General features: G+C 39.3%; 1 protein-coding gene and 2 pseudogenes across 1 annotated transcript in view; all 3 read left to right on the forward strand.

The window, feature by feature from the left end:
• LOC147429291 (uncharacterized) overlaps positions 1-17184 on the forward strand; it is a 49383-nt gene extending 32199 nt beyond the window's left edge. The window contains exons 5-6 of the mRNA XM_086495003.1: positions 17012-17083; positions 17129-17184. Of these exons, the coding sequence (XP_086351129.1) occupies positions 17012-17083; positions 17129-17184 (128 nt within the window). The remainder of the gene's footprint in view (positions 1-17011; positions 17084-17128) is intronic.
• Positions 17062-26915, forward strand: LOC147429292 (non-specific lipid transfer protein GPI-anchored 31-like; annotated as a pseudogene).
• On the forward strand, positions 24112-25646 carry LOC147429293 (uncharacterized; annotated as a pseudogene).
• Positions 26916-27105: the final 190 nt, after the last annotated feature.

The raw sequence follows: 27105 nt of genomic DNA on the forward strand, positions 1-27105 counted from the left end.
CAAGAGGCCTCCTAAGCTCTCTCTCCTCTTGGAGAGGAAGGGAAATTCCATAAGCACGAAGTTGTTGAGTAACTTCGGCTTGCAAAGCAGGTTTGCCCATAGCTTGCTGCAACCTAGTGACGAGATAATTCACAAACATGGGAGCATCATCATTAGCACCTTCATGTGCAAAATCAAAGCTATCAATGTTCATTCTACTCTCTTGATTATTGTCAGCCATGTTAACAAAATTTATGTATGTACTTAGTGTATGCTTTGGCAATTCAAAACCTTAGTTGCCACTCCTCTTAGCCTTTGAAAATCGGCTCTTAAGTATCTACACCCACAGCTCGAAGTGGTTAATTATAGAGAGTAGAGGAGTAGGTCTAACATAGCAGAGTTGCCAAGGGCTAGCTCCTTTCGGACTTCTTATGGCTCAATAATGGTAAAGCCGTAGGCAACTCTAAAAAGACTCCATTATTAAGTCCAAAGCTCCCGAGGTGTGCACCATTCCCCACATAGTAGGCTCAACAAAACCGATAATAGATCCCAGTTCCACTTAACCTAATATAATTAACAACATCAACCATTCATAGGCTACTTAAGGACCTCTCTTCTTAAGCAAGAAAAGAGAAACCAAATGCTCTGATACCAATGTAATGGAATTGGCCGATTTAATTTGAGAGTAGCGGAAATTAATGAGACTACTTTTGAGAAATGACTTTGTGAGCATAGCGGGTGAACATAATTGAAGATAGCAACATAATCATAGCAATTAGTTAACTTGGCATGAACAATACTTTTGCAAGAGAGAGAATTTAGAGAACATGACAACAGTTGAGGACCGGATTTATGTGGAGCCGGTCCCCCCTCCAATAGGCATTTGTATTATGATTTCTCCCATTAAGAGAGACTTGTTACAATACAATCTTTGTGTTCCTTGTGACCTAGGTGATGCAATGAAGATGGAAAGCTTCATGCATCACAAACATAACATAAACTTGAAGAAAGCTTTAACTATCCCAAGCCTCAGTCCCAAGACCTCAAACACCTTCGAAGGTGGAGAGAGCTAGCAAGGAATGAGGGTAGGGAAGAGGAAGAAGAAACATTTCGTAGGAGAAAGAATTAGTTCCTCACTTATCATAACTCTTGTTGCTAGCATACATAATAGCATAGTAATTAAGAAGAATGAGATGGCAAGCTTAAGCATTGAAGCATGGCTCTTGGTTGGATTTGTACTCCATATCCAAGAGTGTTGGTGTAGGCTCTCAACCTCTACTTACTTGGAGAAGGAGAGGGAGCTCTTGCACTTTGCATAGCACACAATGAGAGTGTTTTTGAGTGTGTGTGGGTGAGTATACCCCCTAGCTTGCTTGGGTCGACCCCCCCTTGTAGCTCATGCTTGAAGCTCATTGGACACGTCCAGGCCTAGCCAATCACAAGCAGGAGGCATTACAAGCAGCAAGGAGCAAGGGTAGCCTTGAGACAAGTTTCCCCCTTTCCCCTTTGAGAGAGAGGGCTAGATAAATGCTAAATCATTTAATTAAATCTCCTAAATTATTATTGGACCCCTTGGGTGGCCAACCAATAGGCTTCAAGCACACCATGAGGGCAACATGAGGAGGAACTTGACAAGTGTCCCTTTTGCTTTCTTTGTACTATGCATGCCTTGTGTGAGTGTGTGGGTGTTCTCTCTCATCCCCCCTCATGTAGGGCTCGCCCCCTCCTTGTAGGGATTGAATCTTTGACTTTTTGACACCTCAAGCCCCTCATGCATAGGCCCAGTTCCCACCACAAGCTTGGCTCATAAGCACTTTAAGCTTGGGCTGGGTTCTCACCTCAAGTGCAACCCCAGCATGTCAAGCACCTCAAGCATCTCAATAATTAAGCACCTCAAGCACCTCAATCATCAAGCATGACAAGCAGGACAAGCACCTTGAGCTGGGTCGGGTTCCCGCGCCTCAATCTCAACCCTAGCTTACCTAAGGTCAATTACCTAAGGTTAAAGGCCTTTTACACACATTATTGGAGGTCTTCAATGAAGCTAACCCTAAGGTCTTATGCTCCATTTGTTAGCCTTGCTCTTTGATAGACCATCTCTCATTTGGGCCCCTTTACCATTGGCCCCGTGTTGAGATAGATCTATAAGCACATGTCTATATCTTAACACTTGTTCCCGTTTATTCTCCCACATTAAGTGATCAATTTAATATGAGAAAATCATTTGGGTTGGTTAGATATTAGATATTAGATTTTATGACATATGAGGCAACAACGGAGATGTATGCATGATGCAGATGAGATTTTGACACATGATATAGTAGTGGCTTCATATGCCAATGACGGTGATGTTACAATTACCTTTATGTTCCATGTCTTTGAGAGGTGTCACTTCTCCCCGTTGGTTGCTAAATAAGAAAGTAGTTTTCCATGTCACACCACATCATGAGTGGTTTATCACTTTCTCTAATGGGAGCTTTGGTTGTGTACACTTAGCTGATGGTTTAGCATTTAACATTACAGATACATAAGATGTTTGCTTATCATTGCCCAACGGTGCATCCTATATGCTACAACATGTGCGCTATGTTCCTCGGCAGAGATAGAGCTTGATCTCAATGAGATAGTTAGCAGATTGTGGGTATCAGGCACTACTTAGAGAGTAGTATTTTCAAATGCATTGTGGATCACTAGTGATTTCCAGGGGAGCTTGTAGTGGCTTGTTATATCATATTCATGTATCTGAGGTACAAGATGACATGGTCTTGGTTTTGTTGTTGGCATGCATTGAGCGAGAGATGAGACATGTCTCCTTTGCGAGTGAGCTACACCATGCTCACAAGAGATAGAGCATATAGCTCTGAAGGATGTGCCAGTAGACTCTGTAGAGACACAGATAGAGTGGCAGTGCTCTAGTAAGACACAACAAATGTTGTCAAAGTCTATGCAAACAGAGGTAAAGTAGGTATGCTCTCTAGAGACACATGCAAAGATGACGGACATGGAGTTCTTTGATATGCTCATGTTAGAGGCTCATGAGTTGATACCAGGATGAATGTTGCATGGATGAGAGGGATGTAGCCATCCCAATGGCAGGCGATGACACATCCATTTGTGATGAGTAGTCCTAATGATGCAGTTCATGCAAATAGTGTAGGGAGGACTAGTATAGCCAGGTTTGCACAAATTTCATCAACGTTCGGGCATCTCATGTACTACCTACTAGTGTTGAGGTCCGACCTAGCAACTGCAATGGTAAAATTTGCAATAGGGATTGCAGTCATATGATGATTTACACTAGCATGATGCATTATGGAGCTTTGTAGATCGTAAAGAATTGTCTATGGGATTTGCATGCAAGCTCTAGCATAGATACACATGCTCATCTATCACTAGAGCCAATATAGGTGCATGTAGATCGGTTGAATGAGCCAGTGGGTGTAGGTTGAGAGAGTCTCTCACCCTGTTTCTTTGTACATACTAGTAGTTTAGCTAGTAGGATCCACTTATTGGCACATTCGCCTTTAAGTGGGAGGTTGTTGGGTAAAGGTGCTATGTCTTTGCCCGAGACTGGACGCCCAGTATGTTCGGTCGCCCATTAACCATGTCCTCTTATTAGCTGTACATATATACAATAATAAGGAGCTCCTCACTTTGAGGTGTGCTCAACCCACATAGTGAACTGCTTCTCCTCTTCCCTCTTCCACACCGCACCGTGCACCACACTCTTTCATAGAATAAGAGGTACAAACTTGCAAACAAGATCACCATGAAACTACACCACTAGTGAATGTAAAGACAAAACCTGTTGTAGAGCTTTTGTTATCCACATTTCCTACATAATTTGCATTTGTGTAGCTAGCTACACACACATCTTTGCCTCCTAAGAAAATGTACAACTCTTTTCTACCTTCAAGTATCTCATCACAGTGCCACACCCCTCACTTCCTCCCAATGCTTCCCTCTAGATCGCAATAAATATGCTCACAACTTCGACTACAAATGCAATGCCTAGATGAGTCTCAATCATGGTGTTTATCAAAGAACCAAATGCAAACTAAGCCCTTTCCTCCTCATCAGATTTGAAAAAATCCTCTTGGCTCACTTTCACATATGGAGGCAATGAGTAGACAATGGCTTCCCCCTTACAAATTGAAATTCTTTAGTACAAGAAAAATGTACTCTTGTTGTGACAAGTAAATAATACTCTTTAACCCGCATCTCTTAATACACATTCCAAGAATATGGTTTTCTTTACCCAAATCTTTCATGCAAAAGTTCTGAGGCAATCTGACTTCAGTGTATTTACCTCAAGAATGTTCTTCTTGATGATGTGTATATTAGATTCCACATATAGGATCAAAATCAAAAGACTACCATCTATGAATTTCTTTGTGCAAAGGAAATGATCATTTTTTCTCTATTGATACCCTTGAGAGTTCATAAAAGCATCAAAAATTATGATACCATTACCACGATGCCTACTTCAAACCATATAGGCTTCTCTTAAGCTTACATGTCAACTTCTCTTTCCCATTCTCAACAAAACCTTCTAGTTGTTGCATGTAAATTTCCTCATGAAGATCACCATGTAGGAACCTTGTCTTAACATACATTTGGGCTAAATCCATGCGCTCTTGGAAAATGCAAGTATTATCCGCAAGCTAGTCAGATTGACCATTGGCAACAAAATCTCATCATTGTCTATGCCTTGTAGACCGACTTACATTGGAAAACATTGTTTCCTTTTGGCAAAGGTACTAAGTCCCAAGTCTTATTCTTCTTACAAGACTCCATGGGTGATTTAGTATCACTCTCCGACTTAAATATTGTCATCTATGGTAACATAGCTTCATCATAGCAGCAACACTCATTACAATCCATCAACGCAATGTAATCTAGACTTGGCACAAACCTCTTGAAACCCTTGCTGACCTTCTCAATGTAGTAGGCCTCTATATGAGGAATAGGCTATCCCATTGGAATTTCACTACCACTACTCTTGAGATGGTCAGAGCTATTACAAGCATCATCATGAACACTTTTCTCACCTTGTCGCACATGGACAACTTGTTGTCTTTGTTCATGCATGGGTAACATTATTTTGAATGTAACTCTCTTGCTATAAGTTGTGTGTGAAGTGCTTGAAAAGTCCACCATGTACAACAAGATGTGTGGGTAGCCTTATCTACTTGCCAATCTCATGCAATGAGATTTGAGTTACATAGTTAAACTTGAGAGCCATTTTATGTAGTTTCCCAAGAGGCCATGTTTGGATGTAGTGAGTTGGTGCACCTTATGTTATGTGAGTGATCCACTAGATTATGCACTCTTCTCTGAGGTTGGCATGGAGGTGTAGCTATTTGGTTACACACAAGAAAATTGGATTGGTTTCTTATCTAATTGATGAGATACCAATGCATTCATGTTCTCATTTGGATGGCTACTACCAAATGGAGGAGCAAGAAGCAACCCATGATCTCTTTGTCAAGTATAGAGGCTATGTACAAGGGTTTAGTGGAGTGTCAGTGGTGGAATATGAGGTAGCATGATTAGGGATGCTACTTGAAGGTACAAAGGTTAGCAATCATCTACTATGACAACCTTACCAACGTACAGTTAGCGCAAAACCCAATTTTCCATGCAAGGACAAAGCACATTAAGGTTCACTATCACTTCATTAGGGAAAAGATCTTGTTGGCTAGTGACATCAACCATAGGTATGTGGGAAAATATGAGAAGGTTGTAGACATACACACAAACGCATTGGGAGCAGAGAAGCTCGGACCATTCTGAGCTATGGGAGCACAAGAGATGGCATTGTGGTTGAGGAGGACTGTAAATACCAGATTGGTTGACATCTACAGCAGAACATCTAGTGCAATTCTACCTTGTAAGCTTGTGAATGGGTAAGGAGCTTAGAAAATTCATTTTCCTCTTCAAAAATCCCAAAAGAGGTCAATCTCTATGTTCATACTCTCATATTTTGGGCTCTTCCACCTCCTCCTAGAAATTCAAAAGTACCATTTTGGAAAGAGAGGAAAAAGTAATCTTCACTAAATCATGCATAACTCGCTCATCCAAGGGCAGTTTGTTTATCCAAACTTAGCTCTTTTCAAGATTCTACAACTTTGTAGAAGAAGTCAAAAGAAATTACAGAGGTCATCAAACAAGATTATCGAAGAATGTCTAAATTTCAGGAGCCTCCACTATTATTCCATATACTACTATGTTATGGAGCTTCTTCATATGGAGCTAATAGCCAAAGATCTAAGGATTCCACTCTTTTTCTTTGAAATATACTTGTATTGACTATTCATTGATGCTTTGAAGAAGAGTAGAATAATATATGGTGATCAAGGAAGCCACTAAGTTACTTGGATCATGGAGATCTTAGCCTCCATAGTCAAGATTCTCGTTGTTTCAAAGATCTCGAATAGCATGATATATAGAAAGCCTTTTTTTTTGGGGGGGGGGGGGGGGGCTTTATAAAGTCAGGCCCTCAATATTGTGTTGCATCTTCTCCTTAATTTTTCTTATAAGCATGCTTGTTTGAATATGTATTTGGAAATGATGATCGGTTCTGCGCTCAAAAATGTGATATATGCTAAGGTAAGTCTATGCTTAAAGCAATTTAAATCGAGTTAAGGTTTCATTGGTATCAATGCACAAGGATGGTCTCTTCTTCTATGGAGTGGCCTGATCTAAGAGACTTTACCATTGCAAGGCAGTATTCAAAAATGTCAAAGATTTATCTCTTTCTAATCAAGAGTTGATTTGAGGTAAGAAATAAAAAATATGCCTTAACTTTTTTGTAGAATTATCGATTGTACAAAAGAAATTAAGACAAAGAGTGCAAACCTTTCTTGTTAATTTTTATTCAAAATTTTATTCTCTAATGTTTTTAATTAGAGAAGGACATCTCTTACTTTCAGATTTGTGAAGTAATCTAGATAGCATGAGTAGCTCAAAGAACACTATGGGTTTCTCTCAAGGAGAGGAAAGAAGACATCTTGAGGTTCCCAAGGGTTATGACAAAGTAGGAAAATAGATTCAAATCATGCATGTTGTCATGAATCTCCTCCCAAAAAGAGCATCCATTTATTTCTTTGAATCATGTGTTTAAGCAATCAAAGATGATAGTAGTAACATAAACACCAAGAGACTGCAATGCAAAGTATCCATTGTCACAAGATGGAAGTTAAAAAAGAAAATTCTAAGAACCAATTTGAGCATCTCATCAAAGAATTGCTCACAAAGAGTTGAAAGTTCTATATGCATGAAGATTGAAATCAAAGAGACAATTCAAGAAATCATACTTCTTGATCTTCTTTTAAAGACAAAAAAGTAGTCGGGAAAATAGTTCCTACCACTAGAAAAGGTACACTTAATTTTTTAATCATGTATTTGGTTTTTCATTGCTTACATTTTGGGCAAGCAAAGCTATGTATATTATGCTTTCTCATAATGCACAAGGATCCAAATAATTTTTGTGGCATATCTCAATGGCTACCTAGCATGGTAGATAAAATGCTACTACTATAGTTGACACACAAGGTTTTGTGTCACATGAATGATGCATGAAAGAGAAGATTGTACTTAAATCCCATGACTCTTTCGTTAAAGGACACTATGGCATTTAAGGTACATTAATTTAATGTTATGATGAAAAGGTTTCAACTTATAATAATTGAGAGCAACACATATCCTTGAATAAGGATCCCAATATTTGAAGTGTCACAAATTTAGCTTAGGATGTTTGTGTTTTCATTAAGAAAAATATGAACTTTGTATGGGCCTTGTATAAATCCCTAATTTTAAGAGACTAAGGTTTATTTTGTGTAAACTTTGGGGGACAAGTGTATTTAATAGGCTAATTTTGAGTAGGATTCTCTAACTTTATTTTAAGGCCATTTAGGTTGTGGTCCCTTTCCCATGCCACATCATAAAAAACATGCATAACCCTAAGCTAAAAAATGGTGTTTTTTAATTAAAAAATCATTTTCACCTATTTTTTACTCAAAAGTTCATCTCAACCTATATACATGTCAAAAAAAGCTTTTTTTGACATTTTTTTGGACTTACACTCACTAAAAGGACAATTGAAGTTTTCTTTTCCCTCCAAAAAAATTGACTCTCTCCCTCTCCTCTCCCCTACATCTCCCTCTCCCCTACCTCTCTCTTACCTCTCCCTCTCCTCTCTCCCTCTCTCTCTCTCTTCTCCCTTTAATTGCCTTCCCCCTTTGCATCCTTAGGTTTAGCAACCATATTGCTCAACAATATCACAAACCATGCATTCCACACACTATAGTGTGTACATTTGCTTGCCCACAGATTTTGCATCAAAAGTAACATACGTGGATGACCAAAGATCATCATAACAATGTCGTGCTACAAGTTGACACCAATGTTGATCGTTGGGTGGATGTAAGTGATAGTCTATACACTCTAATTCATTTTTATATTGTCTTTCTTTCTCTTAAAATGTTCAATTTAAATTTTGAACCATTTTCACCAAAATCTCCTATGTGTGTACACACACATGCACTCACTCATCTCCTTCTCTTTCATTGTAGAGCTTGCATAACCTTATAATCTTTGACATAATAGATCTTAAATGCCACTTGTCCTCTAAAACAACCTTCTTTGTTACATCTTGCAGTTAGGTGCTTCAAATCCATGCTTATTAGCGGTAGGTATCATCATAATGTATATTTCAACATTTTTTATTCAATACTTGCAAATTTGTGCAACATATTATACTTAGTGAGTGTTTGCTATATAACCTGCAAATGTTGAATTCATACATGTTTTTTTTTAGCAGGTTTCTAACGCGTCATGGTACAATGTGACCTCTTACTATGTTAGTTGACTGGCGGTGTTTGTAACAATTGCTCAAAGAACTGACATAACATAAATCTTTTACGACAGTACAAAGCTCTCCTCAAGAAATGTGGCTCCCACTACACCAAAAACCATTATGCTAACATAGAGAGATCCCTAGTATGACAATATAATAGCTTTCCATCAACAAGACATACTTTCCTAACATGAGGTCGCCCCCACCATATATATTTTTATGTGATAGGTCACCCCATGAGCATACCACGTCATGGAATGGATGCAACAAATATGACCGCACTACCCCTTAATATCTCCAAAGAGTGCGACGAGATGAATAAATTGATGTGAGACAAGTCTAGGTAGATTCGGAGCCGATTGGGACCTGCAAGTCGTTGGGTCTCTATTTGGCCATTCAGCGTGCCCTTGTGGCCCCTCTTGTTGAGGGGCCTTGGGGCCTTAAAATGGCAAACATACCCTCTTTATAATGCATGTCCATGAGATAGAGATGCGGTGTTTGATGTACTAAGAGCAAGATCTCCCCCCCCCCCCCCCCCCCGGGTGCACGCACCCATTTTGCTTTGTGTTCAAAGGCCTCACAAATCCTATGCACTAAGCACTCGGCACTAGAAATTAGCCAAACAATACTCCCTTGTGTCCACCCCTTGTTCTTGGGAAGTTTTTGATAAATAGATTTCTTTGGTATTTGAAACCACATGTGACTCCTATTGTTATAGTATCCAACCAAAGGGTTTTTTTATTAGCAGTTTACATACGCTTGAGTGGCACATATCTTCTATGTCAACAATACATGCATCTATGATTTATGTTTATACTTTCTCTATCCAAATGAGCTACATAGTAAAAGTCAAATCCACAATCTAACAATTAAGTTCACAAGGGTGATAGCTATTGGTATCATCTTCAGCAACAAACAAGCAAATGAATACGGATATTTAAGAAGATTTGATACCAAAAACTTGTCAGCACTACTCGAAAGAAGGTGGAAACTCAAAGGCTTAACGATATATGTATGTTGAAACATGAATCAATAATAACTTAATTGCTCACCTATCAATCACTGCTATACATCGATACCTACATCCCAAGCTGTCCTTTCTCTAAGTCAAGCTTGACATAAGCATACTAGTATGGAAACAATAACATGTTAAAAGCAAGAATTTAGATTTCTCAACTTGTGAAACGTTGCTAATGAAGCGGGATATATTGAACATCCCCAAATGATGCCATCTTGAGAAAGGTTATGATCCACATTAATGAGAACAACCATTAATATTTAAGTTGCAATCCAAATATTGCTTAAATTACTTCATGGTGGAGTGATTAAGACTTGAGACTTGAAACATCTTAGAGGCAACCAATAACAATAAATCAAAATATCCATAGAAACCAACAATGTTTCTCAAATTTGTATAAAACTCAAATAATCTAAATTAAATACTCTCGCTCAATATGACACCATTTTAAAAATATATATATACTTATACTGCATCAAAATGAGTATAAACATAAAAGCATTTACAGAGGATTCCAACCTCATAAAATCTACAAAGGGAAACAATGTTGTTGTTGTCACGCTTCTCTTACAGGTATTTATCTTCCTAATCTAGAGATTCATATACACTTTAGTATTTGTGTGTCAATGAAACTAGGAAGATTGTAGTACTTTATGAAGAGATTTTCTAAGAGCTCTTAGAGAGTACCTATTGGTTCAAAGTTCTACACAAATACTACTATTCTTATCAAAACCTTTTAACATGGTATTGTAAGGCTCCTCATGGACCAATAATAGAGTGTTTTTCATCTATGTGCATGGTTGCTTGCTCATGTCCCCTCAAAACAAGTTGACTCTATAAGTAAACACCAAATTTTGTGAGTTCGAAGGGATAAAGTACAAAATAATCTCATTCTAATAATCTAGTGAAAACTATACAAAGAAGAAATTAGAAGGAGAATCGTGATAACTATCCATAGATAACATAACTTACTTGCATTGTGAGACTCAATCACATGCTATGCAACCCTAGATGGTACACCAAAGCCACCAACAAAATATCACACCCCAATGTTATGAGGATCTCTGCTTACTTTTGATGATAGAGGTGTGGAGCCCTAGACATTGAAAGCCATAAAGATGTTGATTGTCTTTAGCATGATAAACTTAGAGATGGAGATGATGTTAAGCTCTGAATGTAAGCTACAAGGGTAGTTTTCTTACCGTTCTATCTTTATGTTGGAGGTGAACCCTTGCAATTCCGACTCACCATTTATACCTCGGTTTGTTGTGGTATGCAAGTCATGTGATCTCATACTTTTGCCACCTTCGAGAGTAGAGGATTCCATGTAATGTGAGTGAATGAAAGAGAAGGAGGAGAATCTTGTTTCATGCTGCAATGGAGGTGAGAGAAGGGGGAGGAAAATATGTGGTGGGCAAGGGGAAGAGATGGGGGACGAGATTGCTTAGTGCTACAATGGAGGTGGGAGAAAGCTAGCAGAGAGAGAATGTTGGACTATAGGTGATGCATGTGGTTGTGCAGCAATGGAGAGTTTGGAAAAGGGTTTGTAGAGAGAGAAAATCACTTTTTAGCTATAGAATAGGTTTTGAGAGACTTTGGAGGGTGGAAAGTGATGTTTTGACTTTATTTTTTTCAAACAATTTTGTGGGCTTTTCAGTGCACGTTTTTTTACGTTTAGAGGTCAAAAATGCTTTTTTGACCACCATGAATTAGATTTGGGGAGCTTTTAAGGAGGGAAATTTGAGTTTTGAAAATTTCAAATTATTAATGTGTTTCTAAATCCGAGCCAAAAAATAGGGGAAAAGAGGTCAAAGTGGCCTCCCCCCCCCCTTCTCTAGCCACCTCCCTTCCCTTCTCACTAAGTAAGAGGCCATTAAGAGGTAAAAGGCTATCTTGTTTCCCTACTTTTTTGAGGGTATAGAGTGTGTCCACCACCCTCTTCTTATTGGTTGGTCTCTGAGTAACCTTAATTCTAAAGGGCTCTTAGAGGGTTCATATTTTTCCTGATGTAACTCGTAAAAATATATATAGTAGGCCTTTTGTAGACTCAAGCAAAGGATGGAGGAGGAAAGTGCCACTAGAGCTAGAGAGGGTGTCAAAACATAACTATTGAAATTAAAAAGCACCTATGGACATCCATTTTTCCATGGTATATTATTTCCTGGACAAAGTGTAGAAGATACCATGTTTTCGAAGTGTCAACCATTGAACACGGTTCTAGAATTGAACTAGTCAATAGAATGCATTGAGATGGATTTTGTGATCTTTACAAGATCTAAATTTCCTCTGATCATGTTCGATTGGACAACCATGGCAACACATGTGTATGCTCTAATGTAAGTTATTGTGATGAGAGGATGTTTCTTCATAGTTTTATAAAATAAATTCTAGCTCAAGATGAAAGAGAAGGACAGAAAGGTACAGGTCATGTTTTGGGAGATAATGAATGCAGTCATGTTAAGTAATGGCCATCCCCCAACATATTTTATAGGGTTCATTCTTACAAAGCTGTCGCAAGCTAGAGAGAAATTTGCATCATTTTTAACAAAGGGTTGCTAAAGATTATGGATGGAAGAGAGTGTTTCTGTTTGTTTCACTAGGAACAAAGCCTCAATTTCATACTACTCAATTTCATACTACTCAATTTGTAAGCAAAAAATTTCAAGAACACAAATGGCTATGTGAAATGTGGCATTGTGCTCAGAGAGAGGAAGAACCTTCAACCATGTATGGATAGATTCGTGCATGGTGTGCCATTGGCAATGTGGAGAAAGGGAAAATTTTGTCATTAGGTGAGTAAAAGGTGTTGGAGGATGGAGGATTTAAGATTCAAAAGCAATGGTGATTGAGCCGACAAGTGTGCAATATCCTCCAAGTGTCTCTGCCACTATCACTAAACAAATAGACTCTGCAATATCTATGGAAGCAAAGATTGAGGGGCATGTTGTGATAAAGAAAAAAAACATGTGACATTTATGGTAGGGACTTCAAGTTTTCAAGTACGTGACGAGATGTATGAAGTGCATATTGCATTGAGACTTTGTCAATTGAGCAGCACAAGGATGGTCGTACCTTGCCTACAAATAGATTTACTACATTTTTTGTATCTTTGGATTAGATAAAACCCACAACATATTTACCCATCCATGTAAGCTCACAAATGATAACCTTGCATGAGTGTTAAATGTTTGTCGCACATTATATTTTGGAAAAAAATTAGGGATTTAAAAAGGGCATTTCAAGCGAGATCAATGCTCTATAAAATTTTTAACTCTCTTGATTTTTGTAAATGTTTTGAGATTCCCCCATGGTGTATAGTGCTATGGAATCTATTGTGATGAAAGTGAATTGTTTGTACATGCTCAATATTACCATGTTGTTATGTTCCAACCTTCTTTCTTTTGCTAGTAAATTGTTTGAAAGTAGTCAATGTTAATTGCTACTTGTAACCTTCTGTTATTACTGGAAAAATTCTTGAAAATGATCGGTTCATCTATGGCATGTAATCTTTTGCTTAAACTGTACTAGCAATGTGCAAAACAGGATCTCAATAGGATGTACCTTTCCACCGTCATGAATATTTGATAGAGTATATATTAACCGGCACTATGTATGATTTACGTGATTCTACATAGTGAGTTCATGCTCTTGTAAAGGTGTGCATAGTGAATTGTTTGTACATGGCCAGTTCCATGCCATATTGCTATGTTCCTACTTTATTTCCTCTAAGAATATAAAGAAATTGATATTCCTCATGATTATTGGGATAGCTAGGTCGCAAAAATAGCTAGATCCTCTGAAAAATTTGGTCGGAATAGGATCGCAAATGTCACTATATACAAGTTCAAGTGGTCTCATATACTTTCTATTCAATGGCGATGAAGTGTTCCTAGTTGTTTGCCGTAGATACAATGCTCACACATAGAAAAATTGAAAAAACTTTACATAGATAAGTCACCAAAATGTGCTAATGTTTTCATTCCCTTTTGACTCATATGGCCTAGCCGGCTATTCCACAACTCAATAAACGTTAGCTCGCCTATGGATATACAATCCTTTTTTAAACACAATACATATATGGAATAGAGTGTTCCATGCTTATGACCTCTGAGAATCACAAGATTTTCCTTTTTGATAATCCACAAACCATTCCCAAATGTTGTCATGGAATCCATGTCATCAAGTTGATCGACAAATATCAAACCCTTCGCTAACTTGGGAACAGGTCTGACATTGTCGATTATGAACTTCATGTCATTTTGCAGAATCAACTTAATGTCTCTAACACCATGTATCTCAAGCTCATAATCATCTTCAAGATTCACTATGCCACATGCATGTGCATAAGAAGAGAACCACTCTCTATGAGGTGTCACATGGAAATTGGCTTCAGAATATATGACCCAATTTTAATCAAAATTGGGATCTTCTACAACAAGGACATTTAAACTAAGATCTATTATAGAGACTAGATCGTCTGAGAAAGATAAGACCTCAATCACAACTAAATCTTAAGAGACTCTTCCATATTGAGGTCCTCAATATTAGCTTTTCCATTTTCATCATTGTCATTTTTCTTATCTCTTTGTTATGCATGACAGTCTTTCTTTAAATGCCCTTTCTTGTGGAAATGATAGCACTCAACATTGCATAGAGAGCCCCTAGATTTTCTCCAAGAGTTCTTGTGATCCTTACCCTTTTTTGTGGCAATGATAGCACTCAACATTGCGTAAATAACCTCTAGATTTTCTACAAGATTTCTTGTGATCCTTGTTTTTCACACAATTATGAGTGCGATCCCTCTATATTTTTCCACTAGAAACATACTCGTCCCCTTGTTTGGCAGGCTTCATAGACTTCCTATGAATCTCTTCACTGCGTAGACCAGAAACTATGTCATCATATAGAAATTTTTCTCAAGCACAGAGTTGTCTATGGCTATGAAAAATATGTCCCATGAGGAAGGTAGAGAGCATAACAAGAAGATAGACCACACCTCGTTGTCAAAATCGAGTCCCTGTGATGTCAATTGATTGAAAAGTACGTTGAATGCATTTAAGAGTTCAAAAATTGTGTCACCTTCTTTCATGCAAAGCTTGAAGAGCTTCTTCATTAAGTAAACTTTGTTACTTATGCTCTTGCTCTCGTATGTATTGCACAACTATAAGTTGTGCATAAACCAAGTAAAAAATGACCAAATACATCATCAACTTGACATAAAATGGACCTATCTCTCTCTATACATAAACCTATGGTGAGGCTTCATAAAAGGGAATCTCCAACTACCTGTATCATTGAAGGTGTCACAACATGCAAGAATATCCTAGCTCAAAGAAAAGCTCAAAGAAAACCTCACCAATGATCCTCCAAAAGGCTCAGCAAGACACAACTATACTTCAGTCTCAGAAAGAGCTTTCTTCCATTCTTAGTCTAAGAAATGGCTATGTAACTACCAAAAAACTAAGCAAAAATTGGCCCCACAATGGCGTACAACAGGCAGCGTCCGCAACTCAACATACATGAGTAAATTGCGCACAAACAAGCACCAAAATTGATGCAATAGTAGACCAAATCCCTACGGAGATACCTACTCTCTAAACAGTTCACTAGCACTTGAATTGCTCACAATAAATGCATTTGTTACCTCCCATAATAAGATTGTAGTACAAATCGTTGTCAAAAGTGTGTGTGAAAGTGTCTATACGTGTTGAGTGAAATACCTATAATATGCACCTACTTGTAAGGAGTCAACTAGGCTATATGTATGTAGATCACAGACTCAAAGTCTCAAAAAAGCTGACCATAGATGTCATACATCAATGCCATGAATATGGCACATCATAACCTCTATAAAAAACATAGAGAACTAGTAAAAATCTATAACCACAAACAATGTGTGTGTGGGCTATGTGCCTCCCCTGTAAGCTATAAGCCTATGAGCTTGTATGTCGGAGTAGACTCGAAGTCGACGTTGTACCTCCGCTATCGAGCGCAAGTGCTAGCGAGCTCGGTCTAGCTCGCTGAGAAGACACCAATGCCGATCCAAAATGATGAAGTCGAAACGAAGCCGATGGTTGGCAAGGAGAGCTAATGTCGAGGAAGAACGTCGAAGCTGAAAGCCGACACACTCATCGAACTAGTGCTGAAAGCGCCAAAAAAGGTTGTCGACTACCATGTGTCAAAATTAGGATGCAGACATAGAAACGTCGATGTCGAAAATGCCAAAAATGAGCTTGCCGACGCCAAGAGCTGCTCGCCGATGAGGGGTGTCAAAAAGCCGAAGCCGAATATGAGTCCCTACGACCATGTGTGTATATAGTGCACACAATCCAAAGAACTTGTGTGTGTGTGTGCGCGCGCACGCCTTGAAAGCACAATCCCCACTTCTCTTTCTCCCTCTTCGTTGCTCTATGTGTATGTGCGTGCGTGTGTGTGTGTGTGTGTGTGAGAGAGAGAGAGAGAGAGAGAGAGAGAGAGAGAGAGATGTACACCTTTCAAAAGCATTGCTCTACCAAGGCTTTCTCTTCTGGTACCACAAAAGCTTCACTCTCTAGGGCTACACGCCTTGCTATTGCACTACAGAATACTCCCATGTGTTTAATCTTCCCAACACTCCAGGGCTACAGCAATAATTTGATTTCCAAACCTTTGCAAGCTTCAAAGCTCCCCTTGTCCATATGTAGATTGGCTACTTGAGTTATCTGAAATAAAAGGCCTTTTGAGCACCATATTTGTGCTTCGCAGAGATAGCTCCATTGTGGCCGCATGAAGATCGTCCCAAATATAAATGCATCTTGCGAGTCAACCCCTCAAAGAGAGTTGATGTGGCTGTACTAGGCATTTTAGGTCTCCCATTCCATTCTTATCAAGTAAAGGATTTCTAGTACTCATCTACCGGAGGCCACGTGCCTGCTCCTCTTTGCAAACCTCCTTCACGGATAAGTTGAGCATGAGAACGGTGAAGGCTTGAAGATCATTATCCTCCCGCCTAAGATGGTTTTGGTGGTTTTGCGGATTCTTGAGCCAAGAAGAGGCCGCTTGGCATGATCTAAGCCATTGGCTTTGACCGGAGCAACCAACTAACGACAGCTCCTAGCCCTGCTTTTTTTGGGGAGCTGTGCTTTTTTTGGTTTGGCTTTTTTGATTGCGCACAGCAACATCTCACGATTGCTTTCTTTCCGACTTCTGGCACGCACAACAGAGCCCCTCCGCCTCTCCTGAACTCGGTAGGATGGCGACCATGCCTTAATGGACATTAGTTCACACTGCAGGTTCCATGCTGGTGATGAAGAAGCTCGCGGCGCAGGAAGAGACGGACATCAACTAGTGGAGTTAATTAAGTGTACCCGCAAGAAGCTCCGGTTCTTTTAGGAGTTCAGAACGTTGCGCTCAACGAGGCAGACTCTTCACTAATAGGGCGGATCGTGTGCACAGTGCAATTGCAGGGGTAAGCTCTCTTAGGCTAGCATCCTCGTGCCCGCAGCCAGCATAAAAAAGCACTCATCGTTGTCGACGTACCAAGTTCAACATCGTCGTCCAAAGCCGTACGCCATCATCCGACAGGCATGTCACCACAACGGCAAACGTTGATATGGGTATTGTATGGGTTTTAACCGGCAGGAGATATTCCACGCCAGCACAATGGGGCAGATAAAGTCTACTACACCCACGTCGATAACGGTTGCATGCTCTACGGCTCCCACAGAATTGGTGGTCTGCATCCTCTACTACCAGTAGAGTGACCTGGGTCAAATTCCAGCGCTGGCTCTGCAATCAAAGAGCAAGGCTCTGCCTCTAGTACTACGCACATCTCTCTCTCTCTCTCTCTCTCTCTCTCTCTCTCTCTCTCTCTGTGCGCTTTCGCTATACATCGGCTAGCTTGCGCTCATGGCAAAGTAGCCTGAGCCGGTTGCAAGTCCAGCAAGAGCGCTCTCTCTCTCTCTCTCTCTCTCTCTCTCTCTCTCATTCATCTGCTTTAACGCTGACCTGCAACATGAAGGAACAGGGCTCGCAATCTATAGTTTTCAAGGGCAGACCAATTTTCATCTTGTAATTAAGAATAACTTCATGGATATATGAGGTCGTCCTCTAATACAGGCAACATATTACGCTAGAGAGAGAGAGAGGGCGCAGGGCTTTGCAGAAGAAGAAAGAGAGCGTGTGTGTTTCACAAATAGGGGAGAACAGGGGAGTCGAGAAACAACGGAGAGTAGCTTGAGCTAAAGTCAAATCCCAGAAGATCATGGGTAGCAGCAAGGCCACTTATGGAGTATTGAGTATGTGTGCAATCATGATGCCGATGGTGATGATAGCAAATGGGGTAACATGGCAGGCGAATGTGACAGCTCCGACGAGCGCACCTGGCGAATGTGACACGGTAATGGTCCTGGAGTTGGTGGACTGCATGGGGTATGTGTCGGGGATGGTGAACACGTAATCCCAATCTACATACTGTAGAAACCTATCCTCCATCGTCAAGACTGCACCACAATGCCTCTCCCAACTCTACAACTCTACCTTCAGTATACACAAGGAACTTTAAATCAATTCCGACATAGGAAAAACCCATGTATCTTGTAAAATGTATCTATTATACTAGTTATAACAAGCTGGATTTCCTATATATATCTAGGAAAAGGAAATGTCTACGTAACACGATGATTCTATATAGGAAAACAAGTGGATTACTAGGTAACATGCTATTCAATATAAGAAAATGATCGTAACTTCTATTTCCTATATAAGAAAACCATAATTAACTAGCAGATACACCAAACTATCCTTCTGCTGTGATCGGATACACCATCGTCTCTTCTCGCCCTCTGTCTACGCAAACAAGACCTAAGGCCTGAAGGTGAATAATGTCTTCCCCTGTTCTTCCATTAGCTTTCATGGTTAACCCTAGAGAGGAAGCCCAAAGTCTTGTTCATGATAAGCTTCAAAACACCCCGACATTCGACGTTGCTGTGTCGTCTGACATTTTGAAAGAGACGGTAACTAAAGATCCCCAAATCAAAGGGGACCATAAGATCTCCCTTGACACTGAATCTGTTTGGTAGCAAATTTCAGTCTTCAAATCTAGGGCTATTGTTATGTTTTTTATTGGTCGTCTCCCACAGATAAACGACATTGCTCAAGGAATAGACAAAGGGTTTGGTAACCATGTAATTGACAAAATTTTCTATGCGGGGCAAGGACTCTTTGAAATCCTTTTTCTGAAACCCTAGGATCAGGTTGCCTTTCTCACCCAGTCCACTGTTATTCTATTTGGGCAAGTAGTGCACGTGTTTGAATGAAAGCTAATAAAAATTATCAAAGATGCCCTCCTCTCTCAGTGCCTTGTATGGGTTGAATATATCAACCTCCCTTCATTTTTGTGGCCTTGTATCAAGGAGATCACTGCCACTTTAGGCCAGGTTCTATATGCTCCTACCATCAACTCACCCAACAGGAACAAAGCCTATCTTCTCTGGAACACCCAAAATCCAATTCCCGAAACAATGGACATCACTATACCAAAAATAGGGCGGGTAGTGTTGTACTTGAAATGGAGCTCCCTTGCTGGAGAATGTTTTCATTGCAATAAATTAGGGCACTTATCCAGAAATTGCCCATGTGTCTCTTAAAACACTGCAGATCTAATCCCCTCTTATCCTTGAAGTAAAAGTAAGGCCCCCCGGGAGCAAATATTTGGAAAATCACCCACAACTATCCACAATATCAGTGAAAATCCCTCTCCTCAAGTACCACCCTCAACATCTCCTGCTTATGCACATCCTCAAGGCATGGTTGCTAATAAGGGGATATCTAGACCCCTCTTTAATGCAGAGAGCCAGGCAAGGGGTTCTAATGCCAAAAATAATCAAGGGTCTTCATCTGATAATCCTCATGAGTCATAGGGGTGTCAAGATTACTGATAAAGGAAAAAGACCCATAGATGCTGAGGGCTTTCAGTCTGTATCTGCCAGGAAAACATTCAGACCTAGACAACAGTCTTCAGGATATGCTAGCCCTGATGTTTTTGATATACTGCATGATATGCCATCACCTGACACTTTAATTGCAATTAAAGATGCAGGTCATACTACTGAAAAAAATCAACATAAAAAAGATGTACCTACCATAAACAAATGGATTCAATATGGACGACATTGATGAGGGGTCTCAAGATATAGGCCACACAAAGGGTTCTAAACACTCCACAATAGCTACTCTCAATGCTAAAGGCTTGAATTATCCCACTAGGATGGCAATGTTGCACTTTTGGATCATGCAACAACATTTAGATATAGTGCTTGTGCAGGAGCATAAATGGCACAAGAGAGAGGGATAAACCTTTCACTTTAAAATATCCTCATGCTTTTATGGGGGGAAGAAAAACGAGTATTCTGGTGTTCTGACTTTATTAGAAATTCTCTTAATCCTCACTGGATTCTTGACCACTCTTTAGGCAGATGCTCTGTATTGTCTCTTTATTCATAATGGGGTCCTCTGCATGTAGTCAATTTTGTATGCTTCTAACAATATGAAAGAGAGGGTGATACTTTGAGAATGGATTGAGGACATGCATCTACGTAATGGTATTGTGGATGGTGACTTCAACATGGTCACCAGGGGGATGGCACACACACACACACACACACACACACACACACACACACACACACACACACACACACACGCATGCATGCACGCATAGGCGAGCATGCGCAAACGCACATGAGCTTGCACATGCACAAACACCCATGCATGATAGTCCGAGTTAGTGTTAGTGTTAGTGTACATGCATACATCACGAGGAGGATTAATGTACTCGTGTATGTGAGCTATGATCAAAGTCAAATTGATAGGTATACACATTCACCCTGCCCAAACAGGCTTCATTGGTGACAGATCTATTTATGATAACCTACTTACAGTCCAATTGGGTATAGAGCATGCTATAAATTCCAAGGACAAGGTTATGTTTCAAATTGATTTGTCAAATTGATATTTCTTTAATATCTTACACCTTTGGGTCCATCTCCCATTCCACAGAGGCGAGAGAGAGAGAGAGAGAGAGAGAGAGAGAGAGAGAGAGAGAGAGAGAGAGAGAGAGAGAGAGAGAGAGACGGTACATCGTAGGCGAGAGAGAGAGAGAGAGGAGCGGTATATCGTGGGCAAGAGAGATGCAATGTTCTATGGTTATCTTGCAATCTATACTACTACTTTATAGAGCTTAAAAAGTTCTCGAGTTGTGAGCGTTGCCACGTGTCACGAATGTGTGTGCACATCCTAGAGAGAGAGAAAGAGAGAGAGAGAGAGAGAGAGAGAGAGAGGGAAATGACAATCACCGTTACTTGAATGCTTCCAGATTTGATCACTCGAGTCCATACTTACTCTCTTTTCCAATCACTTTGTGGAATGTTAATGGCCACCCTTATATCCAAGACAAGTGGTTGGGAAAGCCACCTGAACTACAACCGGAGTTTATCCATGATTTCTGGGATGGTGCAAAATGTCGTATAGTCCAGAACTTTTGGGACCCACATGCCACATTTGAGCTTCCAGTTATCTGTACAACCCCAGGGTGTAAAAAGGTGTACACAACGTTTCCTCCATCATCCCGTCCGCAAGAGATTCAACAAGGGTGGAATGAGCAGACTCAAGAATATATTTTTGTGTGTAGAGATTGCCGACGACGTGTAGTCTCTAATAAGAGATTGATTGAGGTATGGCCCTGGAAATATTGGCATGCTATTTTTATTTACTTTTTATTTATTTGTTGAGTATTTTCATATGGCATAATAATTTTCCAGGGAGATCCCCGTAACCTGGCACTTCTACTGCATTGGGATGGGTTCCAATCCTCTCGCACCACACAAAAAGACAGTGAGATAAAAATTTTGAACATGGGCAAGTCTTCCAATGTTAGTGTACTCCCAGTACTGTTCCTCCCATTTAGCTCCAAGAAAGTAGCCCGAAACAATAGTGGTCTATTTGGTGCTTTTCTACGTCCTCTTATGGAGGAATTGCAAGACTTGTTCATGTCAGGAATAAAAGTACACTACAACTATGATGTCAACAAAATATTGGGCATGGGAACTGAACAGCAACAGACATGCATATTATGCGGGATGCTTATGATGGTCAGTGGAGACTATCCTGCCCAGTGCAAAATAGGACTCTTCAAGGACGGTTGTCGAAGAGACAAGCCCAAAGCAACTCTTGATGCTAGTAATCCAATGTATAGAGGGCGATATGTTTATGATGAAAATAGACGACAAGCAAGATATCCACCAACAAAACGCTCCATTTTGGAAATGTCCAATGTAGTAACTCAGGCCAGAAGAGCAACCTCTCAAACTCAAAGAGAGACTAATCTTGCACATGCAGGACTATCTGGAGAGTCAGTGTTATGGAAGTTCTTTGACTTATATGGCTTTGACTTGTCACGTGACTTGGTGTATGATACAATGCATGTTCTTCCATTGAATTTGTTCAGTAAATATACATCAACTGTCAGGCGAGGATTAAAAAATGAATCAAAAATAAAGGTGGATGAATGTTGCAAGCTGGTATACAAGCTTGCACCACCATCAATTCGCAATGGCAGGTTGCCACACACTCCTAGCAAGTACTTTGAAGGTTTTAAGGCAGAGGAAAATCAAAAATTTGTTCAGTGGTGTCTGCCATATGTATTGAGTGTCATCAACGAGGTATCAAGACCCATGTATGAGCTTGGTCTTCTCCTAATAGACATTGCCCACACATTTTACAATTTTAGTCGTGAGAAGGGTTGGACAAAGGAGAGTATCAAGATAATGCGATCATTGTTCTCATCTTGGCGAGTAAGGAGCGAGGAATTCTTTGGTCCAAACTCTTCACCATTGGAGCATGTTGCTGGGAATGGGGAATTGCTTGATGACATTATCAGGCATGGATCTCATGATGTATATTGGTGTTACATTTTTGAAAGGATGGTCTCCATATACATGGGAGTAAAGACAAATTAAAAAAATAATGAGATAACTTATGTCCACTTTTACAAGCGCGTTTTGTTTACATGGGTTACTCGGATGCTTCAAGAGGAGAAGGATGGATTCCTTCCACACGAGAGGAATTTGTCATTCTTACACCAAAGGTTGATACTCCCAGATGATTTCACTCTACTGCATCCTATGAGTCCACAATGCTCTATCTTCCATGAAAAAGGGCTCTTGGAACTCTCATCTCTAACAAGAGCCAAGGAGCTATGACATAAGATTTTGGCAGATTATGAACTGACTTACTGCCTCAACATGATTAGAGCAAAAGGGATCGGTATAACCAAGAAGAAACACACAAAGAGATGCCTTTCAGATGAGGAGAAAAGGTACTTTCAGCAACTGTGGGTGATGACAGTTAGTGAAGGTGAAAATACTCTTGTCACAACCTACCAAAAGATACTTTACCAGGGTGAGGCTTTTAAAGTTGGTGATCATGTGACTGTAAAGCAGGACAATGGTGATACTGATGCTCTTCCTGTAGGGCATTGGAAGGCCAAAATAAAAACATTGTTCTCTATCGAGCACAATGGTCAATATTATTTGTATTTTGGGGCAGAGTATTATAGACAATGCATATCCTCACACAATGGGGTTGACGAACTAATAGTTCATCATGCAACTGGAATGAGCATTGTACAACAACAAAGTATGCCGTACACTTGGGATTGTGTAAGACCAATCTCATCTTTGATGCATAAGTTCATACCTCTTCCGTTGACAGGTAACAGGCTAGTAGCATATGAGGTGAAGGATTTGATTCAAAGAAAGCGGCTTACAACTCTCGGAGAGGTCGGACATGCACCCCCTTGGTTAGAGGTTGGTGATATCGTTCTAGCAACCAAAAGTGATGGTGAAGATGATCTTGTACACGCAGTTGTTAGAGAGATTGACCACCAGGGCAAAAAATGCAAATTAGCTTGGCTAGTACATGATAGTTTTGATCATTGTACATGGAGGATACAAAGCCAGCAGTACGAAGAGAGAGATTGGAACTCATGCAAAGTAGTGATACATGACTTTATTGTAGTTAGTAGGAGGTGCATGTCTTCAAGAAGTGGTGCACAATTAAATTTGCCAGTAGTTTGGAGATGCACAAGTGCTTAGCCTTTGATGTATCAAACATTAAAATACTTTGATTGATTGGAAAGAATATTTTGTTGGGGTTTTTAAGTTTTGTTTACACTTTATATGATTTAAGGTATAACTTGTGACATTGTAGCTGTTACATGGCTTCTCCATCTGAAACAATGTCTCTCAAAGAGACAATAGCAATGCTAGAGAAAAGGGTAAAAGAGCTAGAATCAAGTGGTGGAGAGTCCTCTAAGGCTGATCATAAGAATAGTAAGGTAGCTGGAAGATTGTATCAACGGCATAGTAAGGCTATACAAGTTGCAAAGGAAGACACAGTTGAAAAACCAGTTCCGACATATGAGCAACTCTTTCGCTTCCCACTCAACAAAAGTGACAGATATCCAGCACTCTTGTATGGAAAAGAGTTCCTTGCAAAGTATTACGCTAACAGTGTACATGCAGTCCATTGCTCCAATCTGAGAACTGTTAGAGGTTGGATGAAAGCATTTGATTCCAAGCTTTGTGACCTACGGCACAATCTAGAGGGGAAGGATAAACTTGTGAGCTTCATTCAAGAGCACCATGATGAAATTGAGGAGGTGACGTTCCGTGGTGCAGAGTACCATTGGAAAGTGGAGGACATCTACACATTTTGCTTGCGTCACATGCAAGCAAAGCGAAAGAATGAAAAGAAAAAATCAATGCTGGTCAATACCACAAATTTAATATCTGTAAGCCACATTATCAGTATTTTTTCATTGTTTTTAGCTATCATAATAAGATTGATTATGTGAAGTTGTGCACTATAGGGAACCGACTTAGTGAATACAAAGGCGGAAGGCAAAGAAAAACAGCTTGTGGGAGTTTCTACATTCTTTTTTTTTTTTTGGTTTATTTTTAATTAAAGTTATTTAGAAATGCTATACATGAATTGTAGATTGAGGAAAATCATTTACAACCTATCAATGAGGAAGTGTATCATCCTCATATTGACTTTGAGAAAGACCAGAATTATTCAGAGGCAATTTTCACTGGCGTGCAAGTTGAACCCCTTCTAGATGTATGTTTTCTCAACTTATACTATGTCGAATTATTTTGTACACTTTCTTTAATCTAGTTATTTACTATTAGGATGTAGAAGAAGAGGATGAGGCTTTAGCTTCAAATGGTTCTTTCTTTGCTCTTATTGAAGATGTCACAAAGGTATGTCTATGTTATTGTCCTTTACAATAATTAAACTAGCTATGTATTTAATGTGTTTTATTATGAGAACATGCAAAGGTTGATCTCATTAAAGAACAAATGGATTTTGAGAGCTCTCATGAGGAAAATCAAGTGGATGTGAGCTCTAGAAAGAGCAAGCGTGCACCTAAGGTTTACTCACATCTTTTAACTTTTATATGCTTCATATCCTTGTATGCTTTGAGCTTTAACTTAACTTTTTTGATGCAGTGGAATCAAAAGATGATGGATATGATGCAGACTAAAAAGGCAAAAAAAGATTGCACCAAGAAAAAGGTAGTTGTTATCTATTGCCCAAAATTTCATAGTCTAGAGCTCTAACTAAACTTTTATGCTTTCAATTTTCTATGCATACAGAGTGTACTGAAGAATGTTCCTAATGAGAGTGTTACTCTTCAAAACAGAAAGGCCTTCAATGAACTCTCAAATGGGTCTCATGAATATGTAAGGAGATTGACTTTAGTTGTACTCATCTTTTGGCATGGATTAAGCTTTTTCAATTAAGTAGTGACTTTTTACAATTGAACTTTTATTTAGGATATGAACTTTGATAAAGACGACCAAGAGACGATTTCAATCAAGTTTTTAGAGGTTCCAACAGTTGATGCATTGTATATTACGCTAAAGGCTAGTTTCAATCTAGCAAAGCGTAGTACGGATTTCACAGGAGATCGTCAAGAGCAAAGTGTGGATGGAATGCGCTCATCATTTGTAGTGTACCTTTTGGCCACAAACAAAGTTAGAATTTCCAAATGTGACTCTTCTCCACTAAGTGTGGATGATGTAATTGTGGTTGAGTGATGTTATGTTAATTTGTTTATGTTAATGTAACCTTGAGACCCAAAGAAAGGGTGAACATTCTAGCATCAACTATTTTCAATTGTTAAATTTATGACTTAGATTGAATTCTTCAAAAAGCTATTGTGAGTTACTCTTATATGTTGTTCTTTTCTTATGAGGAAGTCTCTGCTCCAAATACCCATGCATAATGAGTTCGATGCAAAGATTTAATTTCTTTGATGCAAGATCGATCTACGACAAATTTGTGAGAGTTGTTATTATAATATTATTATTTAAATTATAAAATCAATAAATTTGTATATAATAAAAAACTTAGGTTTAGGTTATTCACTTATGTGACTCTTTTTGTCTAACTATTGTATATAAAACTAACGTGAATATTACTATATAGTTTTTCTTCCGTTCCAATTACTATGCAGTTTTTTCTTGTGCATATGTTGCTCAAAAATCTATATAGTTTTCTTTTCGTGTGTGTTGGTCAAAGAGCTATATAGTTTTATTATGTGGGTCATTTTTACTGCATATATATACAATAAAAGGTTCCGTTTTTACTAGTTTGGACTTTTCCTACATATGTTCAAGTTTTATCTAGGAAAGTCAATTTTTTTGCTATGTAAGAATTGAATTAAAGTTCCTTGTGTACAGAGCCTCACTCCGTCAACATAACCGGCGCCCTGATGCTACCCCCACCTGCAAGGTCGCCACTCCCGACCCCATCCTCTGCTCAGCTGTTGAAATCCCGGTACCATATTTTGCTGGCTTAGCTTCGGCCTTCAATGCTAACACCATCTGCGGCCCTTACGTCTCCAACACAACAATACGTCTTCTTCACCCACAAGGAGTTTTACACACATTCCAATGTTGTAAACAAGGCGCTTTTCTCACATTTTTTCCTACTTTAAAGTGTGAAATATAGTAAGAAAAAATAACAATGTTGTAATTCAAGTAAGTTTTTTCTTCATCATTGAAAAATTATATGTGTTTTTCCATTATTAGAATGCGCATATGATAATCATTTTCTCAAGTGAGAATCCACATATGTCAAATGAACCAGATGAAATCAATACTTCTCAAATGAGAAAAATTCTTAATAAATTAGATTTAAC

This window comes from Adiantum capillus-veneris, chromosome 22, assembly GCF_014529385.1.
Source record: "Adiantum capillus-veneris isolate H3 chromosome 22, ASM1452938v2, whole genome shotgun sequence".
In the NCBI taxonomy this organism is placed as follows: domain Eukaryota; kingdom Viridiplantae; phylum Streptophyta; class Polypodiopsida; order Polypodiales; family Pteridaceae; genus Adiantum; species Adiantum capillus-veneris.